The following is a 14144-nucleotide window of genomic DNA, read 5'->3' as shown; positions in this document are numbered from 1 at the left end:
ATGGCTCAGACAGTGAGTTGGTTTACCATAATGCAGTAATTATTAGCAACAACCAATAAACCAATAAACCAATAAAGCAAAAATGCTAAAATACAATTATTTGTTAGTTTTTAAATATTGATTGAACGATTCCCATACATTGTATTTACAGAAGTAAAAGTATTAATTGCATTGTATAATTGCAATTAGCCTATACAATAAACCCAACTTCCCTATTTTTGGGCGAACATTCACCGAAAACAGCAGATCGGCTTTTTCAGCAATTATTTTTCGTGTATACTTAGATCAGTGGTCTTCAACGTTTTTCAGGCCAGTGAACCCTTAGGTGAGAGAGAGATGAAGCAGGGACCCCCACTACATATTGTATAACATTTTGTTGTAGAACTTTTTAGATGGCTTCATAGACTGTGTTGTTGTGTTTTGTTTCTTGTTTACACATTATCTTTTCTATTAATATTTTGGATTATGTGCACTTAAACTCTCAATATGTGTACTTGTACTACATGGTGAATCCCCATGTAGTAGCTGTGAGGATCCCCTAGGGTTCCCGTCCCCCTGTTGAAGACCCAATCTGACCCATGGTGTCAAGGGTTTAGACCCCTGGGGATATATAGGTTAAGGTTCATATTGTCAATTGTGTAAAAGTGTTCCTAACTGTACAAATAACAGTACACAGTACACACACACACACACACACACACACACACACACACACACACACACACACACACACACACACACACACACACACACACACACACACACTGATTTAATGTATCCATTTGTTACTGAGAGTGGCCAAATGGACCTGTTTGTTACACAGTATGCACACTAAATTGTTTCTGAGGTTCGTACAGTGTACACAGCAGGTTTTAGGAATTACATTTTGATGGGTGCCAGGAAACAGAAGACAGGGACACGAATCAGGAATCTCCCCAACAGCACTTCTCATTCCAGCAGCGCTGATGCTCTCTCAATAGACTTCTGTTCTGCGCCATGCATCTCTAATGTGCTTTTAGTTGTCCAAACACTCTCCTACACGCCTGTCTAATGTTACATATCTAATGCTTTTCTAATGGCCTCTCGTCCTTAATCCACAGAATCAGTGGACAAATACTTGAAAGATTCCATTACAGGATTTACATAAAACATTTGCCAGCATAAACAAGGTGGTCGTCTCGTCGCGTTTATAAAATGTTTCTGCTTTGAAACTGCATGTGAGATCGTTTATTCTCCTGTAATTGTGTTTTTTAAAGTGAGAAATGCAGGGTTCAGCCTTTTTCTTTTTTACTACATTGCTCATTACGTCTAAACGTTTTCACATTAAACGGCAATTACGTGGAAGTGGTTCTTATAACCGTTTTCCTGTCTGTCGGCACTCTGTCAGTGAAAGGTTGTTGTCGGTCTTGTTTGTCACCTTCAGCTCTCCGTAGCCGATCGGGCCGCTCCATCATCAACGGGAACTGGGCCATTGACCGGCCAGGGAAGTATGAGGGAGGCGGGACAATGTTCACCTACCGCCGACCCAATGAAATCACCACCACCACTGGGGAGTCCTTCCTGGCCGAGGGCCCCACCAATGAGATCCTGGATGTTTATGTAAGTCACCAATCGGCTCAGACCTACAGCAGGTCATGTCCAGGGGTCATCCAGTATACAGTATATGTCCGTACACGGACATGTGTGTCCGTGGAAAGACTTGCAGTTGTCTGTGGACAATCTTTCATTTTGTTTTACTTTTTACATAACATCATAATGTTTTGACGATAAGACCCAAATTACTGAATGTCAGTCTCCAGATTTTCTTCAGAATATGTATGACCCTGATTTACCATGACACACATACTGTAGGAGTCCACTAGTCCACTGACCCCTGTAACCCCATACACTGTGTTATAGAACTGTAATGGTTTCTTGTACTGTCTGCTCATTTGCATGTCCACAGCAAAAAAATTAAATAAAATGATAAAAATATCATACAACAGTGTCGCACAAAAGTAGTGAAAATAGCAGATATACAAGCTCACAACACCTCTCACCCTTCGCATTTTGAGCTTGTAAATCGTCTATTTTCAATGTTGTTTTTGTTGTTTTATAAATGATAAAAAACTGTTTTAATCATATGACGTTTTCACCCGACAGCGACCATATATTTGGTGTGCTCTCTGAATTGTCCTCCAGTAAATCTCATATATTTGCCTTCAGATGATCTACCAGCAACCTAACCCTGGTGTTCACTATGAGTACATCCTACCCTCTGACAACCCCCAGCAGCCAAACCACAGGCAAGACGGTAAGACTACACACATCTATCTATCTGTCTGTCTGTCTGTCTGTCTGTCTGTCTGTCTGTCTGTCTGTCTGTCTGTCTATCAATACATGCAGCAGTGATTCCTTTTAATCAAACCCTTTGCTTTCAGGGACCACCATGTTGATATGCACTAGACCACAGACCCCCATTTCATAGGATTTTTGATCTCTCAGTAAAATTCCTCAAGTGTTACTTTAACTCAGAGAGTGTGCAAATGGAACCACACCCAGACCCATATATCACAAAACACTTGGAGATGGGAGGCCCTCACAAAAACATGCAGTAATCCTGGTCTCTAAACTGCCTCCCCCTGGCCAGCCGAGGCGCCTGATGGAGGGGAAAGGAACTGGTTGGAATAACGTGTTCCTTCCATGCGCTACGTCCAACCAGGGAAACTCCCCCCTGTCAGGTGTAAAGGAGCAACTTGGACACTCAAGCATGAAGGAAGCATGAGTTAAGTCCGTTGCTCTCCCCAGGTTGGCGGAGGGTGTGTAGAGCCCAGGATCACATTAGATGATTGACACAGGGGTGAAAAATGTGTTACAAAATCGTGGGATAAAAAAAATATTAAACGAGATGGGGGTCCTTGACATTCAAAAAGGGATCTCTGGATGACAAAGAAGAGGATCCGCATACTGTCACACTGTCACTGAAAGGAAACATGGATATATTATAAAGGAACAGGCCAGCTCATCTCTGATTTAAGAGGAGGTGCAATTGTGTGAATAAATGGATGTATTCATGGAGGCTAATCATTGCCCATCCCCATCATCTCTATTTTGAGAGGTGCAATTGTGTGAATGGATGGAGGCTAATTATAATTATCATACATGTTTCCTTTCGATGACAACTACTTTATATCTCGCTTGTTATTTTTTTAAAGTGTGCAAGAGAGAGATAGAGAGAGAGAGAGAGAGAGAGGCGTACGAGTCACTTTATATCAACTCGACTCGTTATTATTTTTAAAGAGAGAGAGAGAGAGAGAGAGAGAGAGAGGGAGAGGGAGAGGGAGAAGCGTGAACTGAACTGAAAGAACTTCTACAGTATATTAGTGTAAAAAAGAATAATAAATAGCGTCACAAGACGGCCATATGCATCTGTCCATCTATTTATAAACTCTTAGTTTTAAATGCACGTTAAAATTAATTTATTATACATTCTGGACACAGCCAGGCAATTGGAGACAGTCTGAGCGCAGTTTACACTCTAGCAGTGCCTCAGGGGGCGTGGCGTTCCAAGCATTCCAGTGCGATCACAAATGACCTTGACATGAAAAGGTTTGAGGACCACTGGAACCACAGGAACATACGTTTATCCAGAAAACAGTCTTAATGGGTTAATCCATGTTGCTACTGCATCGCAGTGCTTCATGTGTCCTACACATGTGCTCACACATCCTCCTGTGTATGTCCTCACCAGGGGGGCAGTCAGACAGATATTTTGTGAAGCCACTAAGGAAATCGTAGTTCATATAATGGCCTGTTGTGGCGCTGTCATTGGACCCAGAAAAACCCATAGCCCCATAGAAGTCCATGTATTTGGGCCCAACTTCACCTAGACTGTATTACCTTAATAAACATGGTCATGAATACTTTCTGCTTCCAGTCACTAGTTTAAAGTCTCATTTCTAATGTCATAATATTCTTTTTGGAAAATTATGGTCCCATTAATTAAAAAGATTACCATAAAGTTGCGTATGTTCTGAGGGGCGTGGCTACCGTTACAGTCTATGAGCGGGATTCCCCTCCCACTCGAGTCAAAATAAAAACCAACGGAGAAGAAGGGGGGAAGTCCCGCCTCGTTGTCTGGGCCAGCCAATGGCCAGCTGGGCCAAAACGGAGCCAGCCAATGGCCAGCTGGGCCAAAACGGATCTAGAAAGATGGCGACTTACAGTGCAGGAATAACAGGCTTCATTTTACGTCCATGTTAGACCCGGGGAACGCTTTGTCCATATTTTTTACAGTCTATGGTCCTCACACATCAGGAAACACCCTGAACGGCCAGGGCGGGGGATACAATCACCATGGCAACACCCACCATGAGGGAGAGGGACGGTACCCAGCACATGTCCCTGACAACCAGGTGCCAGCCATACAGCCTCCCAGACGCCAACGAGACTACAACTGGAAACTGTCTGGGGCTACGGAGTGCAGCGCCTCCTGTGGCAGAGGTCAGAACTGCATAAATGCACTCGTTTTCCAAATCACTGCATTACTTCAATAACACTATTGTTACTCCCATACCAAGTTTAGCCCATAACTACTCCTTCATACTTTTAGCAAGACACTTCGTTCCAACTCTACAACATTTGGCCTACTTAGGACATATCAGGAACCTTTTGAAATTTGAATTTGAATTACACTTTTATAGATATTTCACTTTCCCATTCAATTCAATGGGGATATGACATTGTTTTCAGTTTTTTGGCACCTAACTAGTCCTTCATAGTCTTAGCTAGAAACTCTGTTCCAACTCTGTATGAAGATGTCTATTTTCTGATTGGTTGTTACATGGCTCTGTATGAAGATGTGTACTTTCTGATTGGTTGTTTCAGGATTCAGGTACCCCATCTTTGGCTGCGTGCACCGGGTGAACCATGAGGCGGTGTCGGATGCGTTGTGTGACAGCACCACGAGGCCCAGCCCACAGGAAGAGCCCTGTAACCTTCAGCCTTGTCCAGCCTTGTAAGAGCTTACCCCCTCTCACTACCTTCTGTCTCCCTCATACTTAACTGTAATGCTGTCGTTTTCAAACTGTTATGTCATTTGTCAAGGACCCCCAAAATTTATTTTATGCCAACACCCCCATCTCGAAAATATTTTGTGTCAGGGACCTCCAGGAGCAAAGATTTGTTTTTTGTATTCTTGTATTTGTTTTCCTAAGGTGAAGTTTAGGAATACATTTAGGATTAGGGATTGTTTTCTGAAGTTACGGTTTGGAATAAGTTTAGGTTTTTGGCATAGTTTAACTGAAAATAGCCAATCCAGCAGAGATGCTATTTTTTTGCCAAATGCTCGCCCCCAGAATAGGCAGAATAGGGATGTTAGGGTTCATGTTGTTCATGCAGTTATGGGTTATATCTTTTAAAAAATAATAAAATGTCTGTAAGCAAAGGTTATTATGTACTCTGCTGAATACATAGACTGCTTCTAGCTTGCTATGCCCTGGGCTTTTCTGATATGAAGGAGGAGGATTGGGATGTGTTCTAGGCGGATAGGTGGGGTTTAATAACAACAATCATCTGTTTAATTGTGCTGTTTTAGCATAGATAGGACAAAGACTGGAGTGTTCTTTTTTATTGAAGCAGGCCATGTCTTGTGATTATGATTACATTGATAGTGGATATAAACCAAAGACTGACTAAGGCCTAACAGGCTCTAGTTCACTTGAATGCCCTTGGCACAGTTGGCACACAACAGTGTCCTTGCCATCGCCTGGGGCCGAATAATATCAAAAGATTATAGAGTTATCCATTGTTAATGCACATCCAATCCGAGACGTTAATCAGGTACTGAGCAAAACTAGAATAAAACTAGAAAAGACAACAACAAAACACTCACTCCAGTTTAGCAAGAATGTATTTCACCCACGGTAACAGGTATGTCGCCCATAATCCATCTTGCCCTTATTTTGTTCTGCCGATCTCACGCCGACCGCTCGGTGCGGCGGTTCTTGTATTCTTTCTTGTATTTGGTTTTACGGAGAATAAGGTTAGAAATAAGTTTAGGGTTAGACATAGTTTTACTGTGGTTAAGTTTAAGAATAGGGTTAGGTTTCCTGGGCATAATTTACTTCAGTTACTTTAGGAATACCAGGCTGAGCAGGTCCGCTGGCTGTACGCCTGGAGTGAGTGGGTAAAAGGGCGACTTCGTTAGTATTGGCACCCACACAGTGCCTGTGTGACGTTTGGAGCTGAAACTCTTCATGGATGCAGAGCATCATCTTCAAATGTCACACAGGTGCCTGTATATATAATATACAATATGGAACCAATGAAAAGTATTAAAACCTCCAAACCACCTAACTCCAACTCAGGTTTATTTCCTCATTACTCATTGTAATCAATGATCAATAGACGATTGAAATACAGTAACAACTATCCACATTCACTGGTCAAAAACTCCACTTCAGCTGGATTTAAAGTGATGATAATATAATGACTCATGCAATTATCTGACAATGTATAGAGGCATAATACCAACTTCGATTATGCAGTATTGTGTTTTAAAAAATAATAATTAACAAACAAAACATAATTTTATATTTTGGACATAATTGCCCGACATTAAGCCCTTTTCAAACGGGCATCGATTAACGCAGATGTTGTCACCTGGAACAACGACGCTTGCCCTACGACTTATCTGCGCAAAACCGCAGGTCTCATTGAAAATGAATTAGTAGGTGCATTAATCACTGCTCATCTGAAAGGACCTTTAGGGATAGAACAACACGTTTGCTATTGCTGCAGTACATTCAGTATTCTAGTTTTATTCTGAATGTACAGTATGTGGTTGCTCATACAGTCTTAACCCATTTTGGTGTTAGCACTATGTTATGCTTTAGCTATTGAAAAATAGCACATCTACAAGCTCATAGCGTGCCACGAGTGGCATGCTACGAACTTGTAGGTCTGCTATTTTTGAAAAATCGAAGAAGGACTGACGTTTTTAAAATCTGATCTCAGGTCAAAATGGGTTAAATACACTAATGTTAGTGATCACCTCATTAAGTCACATATGTGATTTCCCCGAGCCACCCTAATCATCACATATCCATCTCTCTGACAACGAGGTCCTTGTGTTGCAGCTGGGACATCGGAGAGTGGTCGGAATGCAGTAAGACCTGCGGCCTTGGCATGCAGCACCGCCAGGTCCTGTGTCGACAGGTGTACGCCAACCGCTCCCTCAACGTCCACGTCAGCCGCTGTCGCCACCTGGAACGACCCGAAACCGCCAGTACCTGCCAGCTGAAGATCTGCAGCGAGTGGCAGATCAGGACAGAGTGGAGTGCTGTGAGTGCAAAAGAATTCACACCCGTGTGAACTGAGCGGTGCAAATATACTTTTATTGTGATAGTTACTGTACTATACTCTATACTGTACGCTACAGTTTTATTGTTAGTTATATAGTTATAGTGCTCAGTGTGAATGGGGATGTATAGGCTGCTCAACTGTGGGGTCACCCAGTGGTATTGCAAACAGACGTAGTCAAAAAATGCTAAAACAAAATCTGCTTCATACTATTTTCTTAGAGGTTGTATTCCTCCTGACAATAATGAATACAATACATAGCTTGTTTCTCCAAATAAAAGCCCAGGAAAATGAATTGTTCTCCCTCCCGTTTAACTGTGGCCCCTTTTCCACCGGTGTTGAACCGGTTTGCTTATTTTTCCCTGCCTAATATTGAACCAGTTCAGAGTGTTTCCACTGGAAATGAATTGGTTCAGAACACTACATGTTGGTTCGGAACTGGAACCAAAAAATGTCCGGCTGTTCTGTGAAAGCACCAAGGTTCCAAGGATCTAGAACAGAACCAGTTCTAGAACCAAAGTTATTTAGGTGGATAAGGGGCCTGTGTGCTGTGTGACTTAGGTCACATTCCCACCTAATACTTCGGTAGACTTGATGCGTATGGGCAGAGAAATTGGAATTCTTGCATATTTAATTTGCTGCGGTTTGCCTTCACACTCAGACAGACAGAATATTCTGTAGGCTATAATACTATTACACTGCAGTGTTTATGTGTTTTCTTAAGCAATTGATTAATGTACTCGTCCTCATTTCGATCAGGGCTTCAGTCTCCTCATTCGACCACGTCTATCCATGGTAGCAGGACATCTTTGCGCTGTGTAAAATATGCCTTCTCCGTCTCCAACTGTGTTCAGCTCCTCACCCGCCACATTGTTTGCTTCATTTCCTTCATTTACTGCCAAACGAAGTGTATTTTCTGAAAATGCGCAGCAGGATTCGTTTTAATCGCAGCAAAGCTCTCTGGTGTGAATGTGACCTTAAAGTAATGATATTTTATTGCGTTTAATTTATTCAGACACTGATGGCATTCTAAACCTTTTCATGCCGCGACCCCCCAAAATAATCATATGAACCTGAGACATCACATTTAGTTTGACTCGGTTCCACAGATAAATATTGTGAAAATAGCCGATCTACAAGCCCACGAGTCGCAACAGCTTGCAATGCGAGGCGGGTTGCAACCATGCAGTAAAAGGTGCAACTTCTATAAACACTGCACCTGTAATCCCTTCTTACGTTAATGTAGTAGTGCATTCATTGTAATCGTGTTGCCTGTGTCTTCCTATAGTGCTCAGTGCCATGTGGGCTGGGCCAAAGGTCCCGGGAGGTGCGCTGTGTGAGCAACGTGGGTGACTTTGTTCCCGACGAGGAGTGCAACATGAACCTTCGGCCCGGCGACATGGAGAACTGTGACATGGGTCCCTGTGCCAAGAGCTGGTTCTACACCAACTGGGGCGATAGGGTAAGCTCATTTCCGTCTGCCAGTGAGGCAGTCAGTCAATCAATCAATCAATTGAAATATTTATTGTCAACATCGTTCAGGATTGAAATAAATGTTGCGTATTGAGTATCTATTTATGCTCCGCCTGGAGATTAGACAGTATTAGAGGCCGCTATTTCAGAAATCACATTCAGAAAATCTAGTTTAGTGTTCTCCCCATACTGTATATGGGCATATGTGAGTTTGTGACACACACCCACACACAGTCTGCAGTTCACCCAGAATGTGACACTTATTTATAAAAACTTATATTATAAAACACAAAAATTATAGGTTTGTGCACTTACTGGTTTACCCACTATGAAACAGTGTTGATTTTGACAGCAATGTTTGATTTATTTTTTTGAATAAAGTGTCATTTAGTTTTTGTCATATTTTAGTCATCTGAAAAGTTTTAGTTTTAGTCGACTAAATACCACAAGATTTCAGTCGACTAACTTTACAGTTGATTTTGTAGTCGACAAACATTTTTTGTCATAGTTTTAATCGACAAAATTAACACTAAGTAAGGCATTTTTTGTTTTTCTTGTATTAGGGTTAGGTTTTTTTTCTTGTATTTTTAGGCACAACCTTGTCTTCAGACCCCCATGTGTGCTTAGCTGGCCTGGGGTCAAATCCCATCAGTGCCTCTGCTTTCTTACTTTCTGTCTAAATAAATACAAGATACAAAATAAATCCCTTTCTCACAGGAGATTACTTTTCTTTTTTTCACATACCCAGGACCTCCATTTTCTAATGATATCTTTAGTTCTTTCTTAAATAATACATGTTTATCGACTGTCTACTTTTTGGTTTAGCACAGAGGCCGAAAGAGGCATTTATAGAGTGACGTTTTCGATTGATTGAATACTTTTTAACAGTTTGCAATAAGTACAGTGCGATTTTACAATGATGCTAATAGGATATAACACAAAAGCCCTAAAGGGCTTGTTTCCATACTGTGGTCCATTGTGTGTGCAGACATCTTTTAATTAATAATCTGTTCACCCTTCACTAATACGAGTAAGTCACTCACACACCATTATATCACTTGGTAATAGTGTTTTGACCCACTGTGACCTGACAGCATGAAATTACATGCACCACCTCTAATGGTGGTCCAAAATGGATCTTTCAAGGCTGATACTAATTCTGATATTTTGAAGAACAGGAATGCTGATATCAACCTACTGTATATGCTCTTTTGAAGATTCCCTTGTCATTTCAGATTTTTGCATTGGCTATACAGATATACAAGCTCACAGTGCGTTACTTTAGTTGGAAATATTGGTCAATCCAAAACCTCGAATGGATCAACTTATACCTTTTTTTCCTCTCCATAAAAATGATCAGAGACTAATCTTGTCTAGCTCTTGTCATAGTGTTCGGCTGAGTGCGGAATGGGCGTACGGACGCGTGGCGTGCTCTGCCTAACCAACCACATCAGCAGCCTGCCCCTGGAGGGGTGTGGCCATGAGCGCCCTGCCGACTCGCAGGTCTGCAACAACGGAGCATGCGAGAGCCACATCGAGTGGTTTACTGGTCCCTGGAGCCAGGTATGTACGGTACGGGGATAAGATGCCCGTGTCAAAGAGAAGTTATCTACAGTAAAGCAGCACAATGATTACACAGTTATTTTACAGTAACATTACAGATGTGGTGTCTCTCTGGTGGTTTACATTTTGTAATGTCTTACAATACATGATGTAGTGATCAACCAATTATCAGTTTTCAGTGCCCAATGCTGATTAAAAATGTTTTTAATTATTTTTCAATCGAAATAGTAACAGACATTTAGTCCCCTATTATGGCAATGGGTTCAATCCCCACATCCATCAATCCATGTCCAGTTAGTAATCGGATGTTCCATCAAAGTATCACTGACAAACTTTAAATGAAGATTTTATTCATTAAAAAAAACAAAAAAACTTTTACTTATTCAATCTGTTCCTGCATTGGATGTGTATAGTATGCTCAGTTGGCAACATGTAAACATGTTGTGTTGTGTGTATGTTCCAGTGCTCTGCAGAGTGTGGCTCAGGCAGCCAGCAGAGGGCGGTGGTGTGCCTGATGAAGTCAGACGAGGGCTTCGCTGTCATGCCTCCATACGAGTGCTCCTCCCTGGACCGGCCGCTCAGCCAGCAGAGCTGCCACCTCAAGGAATGTGGGGCCAAGTGGTACCACACCGACTGGAGCGTGGTGAGTAAGGAGTGTGGGGCCAAGTGGTACCACACCGACTGGAGCGTGGTGAGTAAGGAGTGTGGGGCCAAGTGGTACCACACCGACTGGAGCGTGGTGAGTAAGGAGTGTGGGGCCAAGTGGTACCACACCGACTGGAGCGTGGTGAGTAAGGAGTGTGGGGCCAAGTGGTACCACACCGACTGGAGCGCGGTGAGTAAGGAGTGTGGGGCCAAGTGGTACCACACCGACTGGAGCGCGGTGAGTAAGGAGTGTGGGGCCAAGTGGTACCACACCGACTGGAGCGTGGTGAGTAAGGAGTGTGGGGCCAAGTGGTACCACACCGACTGGAGCGTGGTGAAGCACACCAGCCAGCCCACACTTCACTTCACAGTTCACACTATGGATTCACGTTCTCAGTCGACACGACTGACTTCAGTCATTTGGATTCCATTAGAAGGCAGCGTGTCTTTTATGAAAGCATGCCTTTGCACAGAAAATAGCAGATCTACAAGCTACAACGACGTGCTGTGAGCTTGTACATTGGCTATGTTCAGTCTTTGACGTTCAATTCAATTCAATTCAATTTAATTCAAGCGTCAAATCACAGCAATGTACATGTGACCTGAGGAAGCAATTTTGTGACAGTGGTAACAAAAGACTCCCCCTTAACTGGAAGAAACGTCGAGCAAACCCAGGCTCTAGGGTGATCAAACTAGCAATAAAATTCATGTTTTAGCACAACTTCATCATCATGGCACCATAAACATCGTCACTGTCGGTTGGACAAAACTGTTAGTTCTCAGGACTCAAAACATCAAAAGTAGCAGATCAACAAGCTCAAATTCATGTTGCATAAACATGAATTGTCTCAGAAAGTCTGATGCACATTGCACACCTCAAAAGTGACAGTGACAGTGACAGTTTGTATTAGTAGTAGTATTGGGAAACTTCACAGTATAATTGAGTAAAAGTATAGAAAAAGAAATCAGTTTGTCTTCTCTAACTGTCTACCATTAACCCCTCCAGTGCTCTAAGACGTGTGAGGGTGGGTTTCGTGTGCGGGAGGTGCGCTGTCTCTCTGATGACATGCGGTCCAGTGAGGCTTGTGAGGAACATCTCAAACCAGCAGGGAAGGAGGACTGCAACCCAGAACCCTGTATACCTCAAATAGGTCAGTCACTTCCCTGAATGATCAGCTTTTTATATATTTTACCACTGTAAAGCACTTTGAAACCTTGTATTAAAGTGATATTTTTTGGTTAAAACAACCCCTTTTTTCTGAAGCAGGTTGAAGCACTACAGTATATTCTGATAGCTATCAAGTTTGTTCAGTAACAGAGGTCTCCCAGTCTTCAGTTATTTAATAAACATGAAAATGCATTTTATGTGTACTAAAGAGCTGGTGAGACAGTGAGTCTGTTACTGAACAAACACTCTATAACTTTCAGTACGGTCTCAGAATATAGAGCTATTTAACACTTATTTTAACAAAGGAACATATCTTACCCTATACCTTTAAATAATTCATTCAAATCAAGTGTTACTTTGCGTTTAAGACTTTAATGATTCAGATGTATTTAATTTTGTTTCAGATGAGAATTGCAGAGACAAGTATTTCAACTGTAACGTGGTGGTCCAGGCTCGCCTCTGCGTGTATGACTACTACAAGACCACGTGCTGCGCGTCCTGTTCCCGAGTGGCCCATAGACAGTCCATCCACCGTGGACGCAGCTAGCGCTCTCTCCCATGGCCCCTAGGATCCCCGGTCGGGCCCGGGCTCTGTACCCACAGCAGGCACTCTGTTTCTGAGTCAAAGACATTAACCCAGAAGGGAGTCAGTGGGGGGTGTTGTCGGACTGCCTGAACCTGCCCGGAACGGACACTTTTATTTTAGGAGTGACGGAAATAATCAGCTGACAGAAGGGACACGTCCTAGATTAGCTTGAAGATCGTCACAGGGAATGGCTTGGAATAACGGTGGATACACATTGACCTACAGTAGGACATTGGAGGAGTAGGGGTCACTGTCTAATGCAAGCAGTTAACCCTAAACAGCCCCAGATTGTCCCTGGCCTTTATTCCAAAAGGTTGCTGTAGTGTCAAATACAAGCTGTCCTATCAAACCGTCCTCGAGCAAGATACGGCACGCCTACTTCACTGTGGACAAGCTGAGAATTGACTGAATAATGGTTGGACCAGAGAAAGCAGCATCAAGCAGAAGAACCTAGTACAAACCCTATTGGGATCAAACCCGGTACGTCCAATCAAATGGGAACCGTTTCACGAATCATGACAAGCGGTTTGCAGTTCTCAGTCAGCTAAGCTAAATGACAATGATGAAAATGTACTTCTGGGCTGCCATGATAACAGGACATGTACAGGGAGAAGTTGGAGAGCTGTTCATTGTTGTGTATATTGTACAGTATAGATCCTACACCTTCTAATAAGCTTTTTTTCACTACAATCTGCATATCGTTGCTGTCGGGCAGAATCTCCATATTTTAACTTTGTGTTTTTTCGTAAATTATTACCCTACTTGATCATACTACGTGTGTCAAAAGTAGCAGATCTGCAAGCTGAAAACGTAGCGCAAAGCGACACGTTTTGAGCTTGTGAATCAGCTACTTTTGATGTGTTTTCTTTTTTTCTTTTTTTATCCTGAGAAGTAACTGTTTTGGACATACAGTATGAGGTTTTCACCCGAGAGAGACGATATTTATGCTCATGTGCTATGAAGCACTATGAAGTGCTAAAATCATGAATCAGTAAGTACTATTGAACTCTGCCAAACGGTAACTGACCAAAGAATCCTCCCTGTTGTCGGGAGAACAGAAGACTTGTCCTCAACGTACACAGAGCTTCCATTTTGGTGCTGCTTAAAGCCTAGTTCTCTGTGTCGCATATTTGGTTGCGTTGAAGTGTGCAAGAAGCTAGCTTAATTAGGGGTCTTTCTCTCTTGATATCATTTCTTGTCACACATTGTGTCCAAAACCACATACTAAACATACATAATACAGTTATACACATGATGACACACAGAGATTTTTTCCGGGTAGCTCAGTCGATAGAGCACTTGCCTTTGAACCAGAAGGTCAAGGGTTTGATCCAAGGCACCACCAGCGTATAGAGAGTATAGCCTGAT

General features: G+C 42.5%; 1 protein-coding gene across 2 annotated transcripts in view; it reads left to right on the top strand.

Annotated features, from left to right (window-relative positions):
• The window catches only part of thsd4 (thrombospondin type 1 domain containing 4), an 82904-nt gene extending 69778 nt beyond the window's left edge, over positions 1-13126 (top strand). For both annotated transcript variants that reach the window (XM_083794343.1, XM_083794342.1), the window contains exons 9-18: positions 1424-1599; positions 2206-2293; positions 4297-4482; positions 4867-4996; positions 7119-7323; positions 8630-8803; positions 10204-10377; positions 10841-11020; positions 12029-12173; positions 12595-13126. In XM_083794343.1, coding sequence (XP_083650469.1) covers positions 1424-1599; positions 2206-2293; positions 4297-4482; positions 4867-4996; positions 7119-7323; positions 8630-8803; positions 10204-10377; positions 10841-11020; positions 12029-12173; positions 12595-12737 — 1601 coding nt within the window. In that variant the 3' untranslated portion in view covers positions 12738-13126. The remainder of the gene's footprint in view (positions 1-1423; positions 1600-2205; positions 2294-4296; positions 4483-4866; positions 4997-7118; positions 7324-8629; positions 8804-10203; positions 10378-10840; positions 11021-12028; positions 12174-12594) is intronic.
• The last annotated feature ends 1018 nt before the right edge of the window (positions 13127-14144 follow it).

The sequence above is a fragment of the Protomyctophum parallelum genome (assembly GCF_964188405.1).
Source record: "Protomyctophum parallelum genome assembly, chromosome: 2".
Lineage (NCBI taxonomy): Eukaryota > Metazoa > Chordata > Actinopteri > Myctophiformes > Myctophidae > Protomyctophum > Protomyctophum parallelum.
This window is presented reverse-complemented; position numbering and strand designations above follow the sequence as displayed.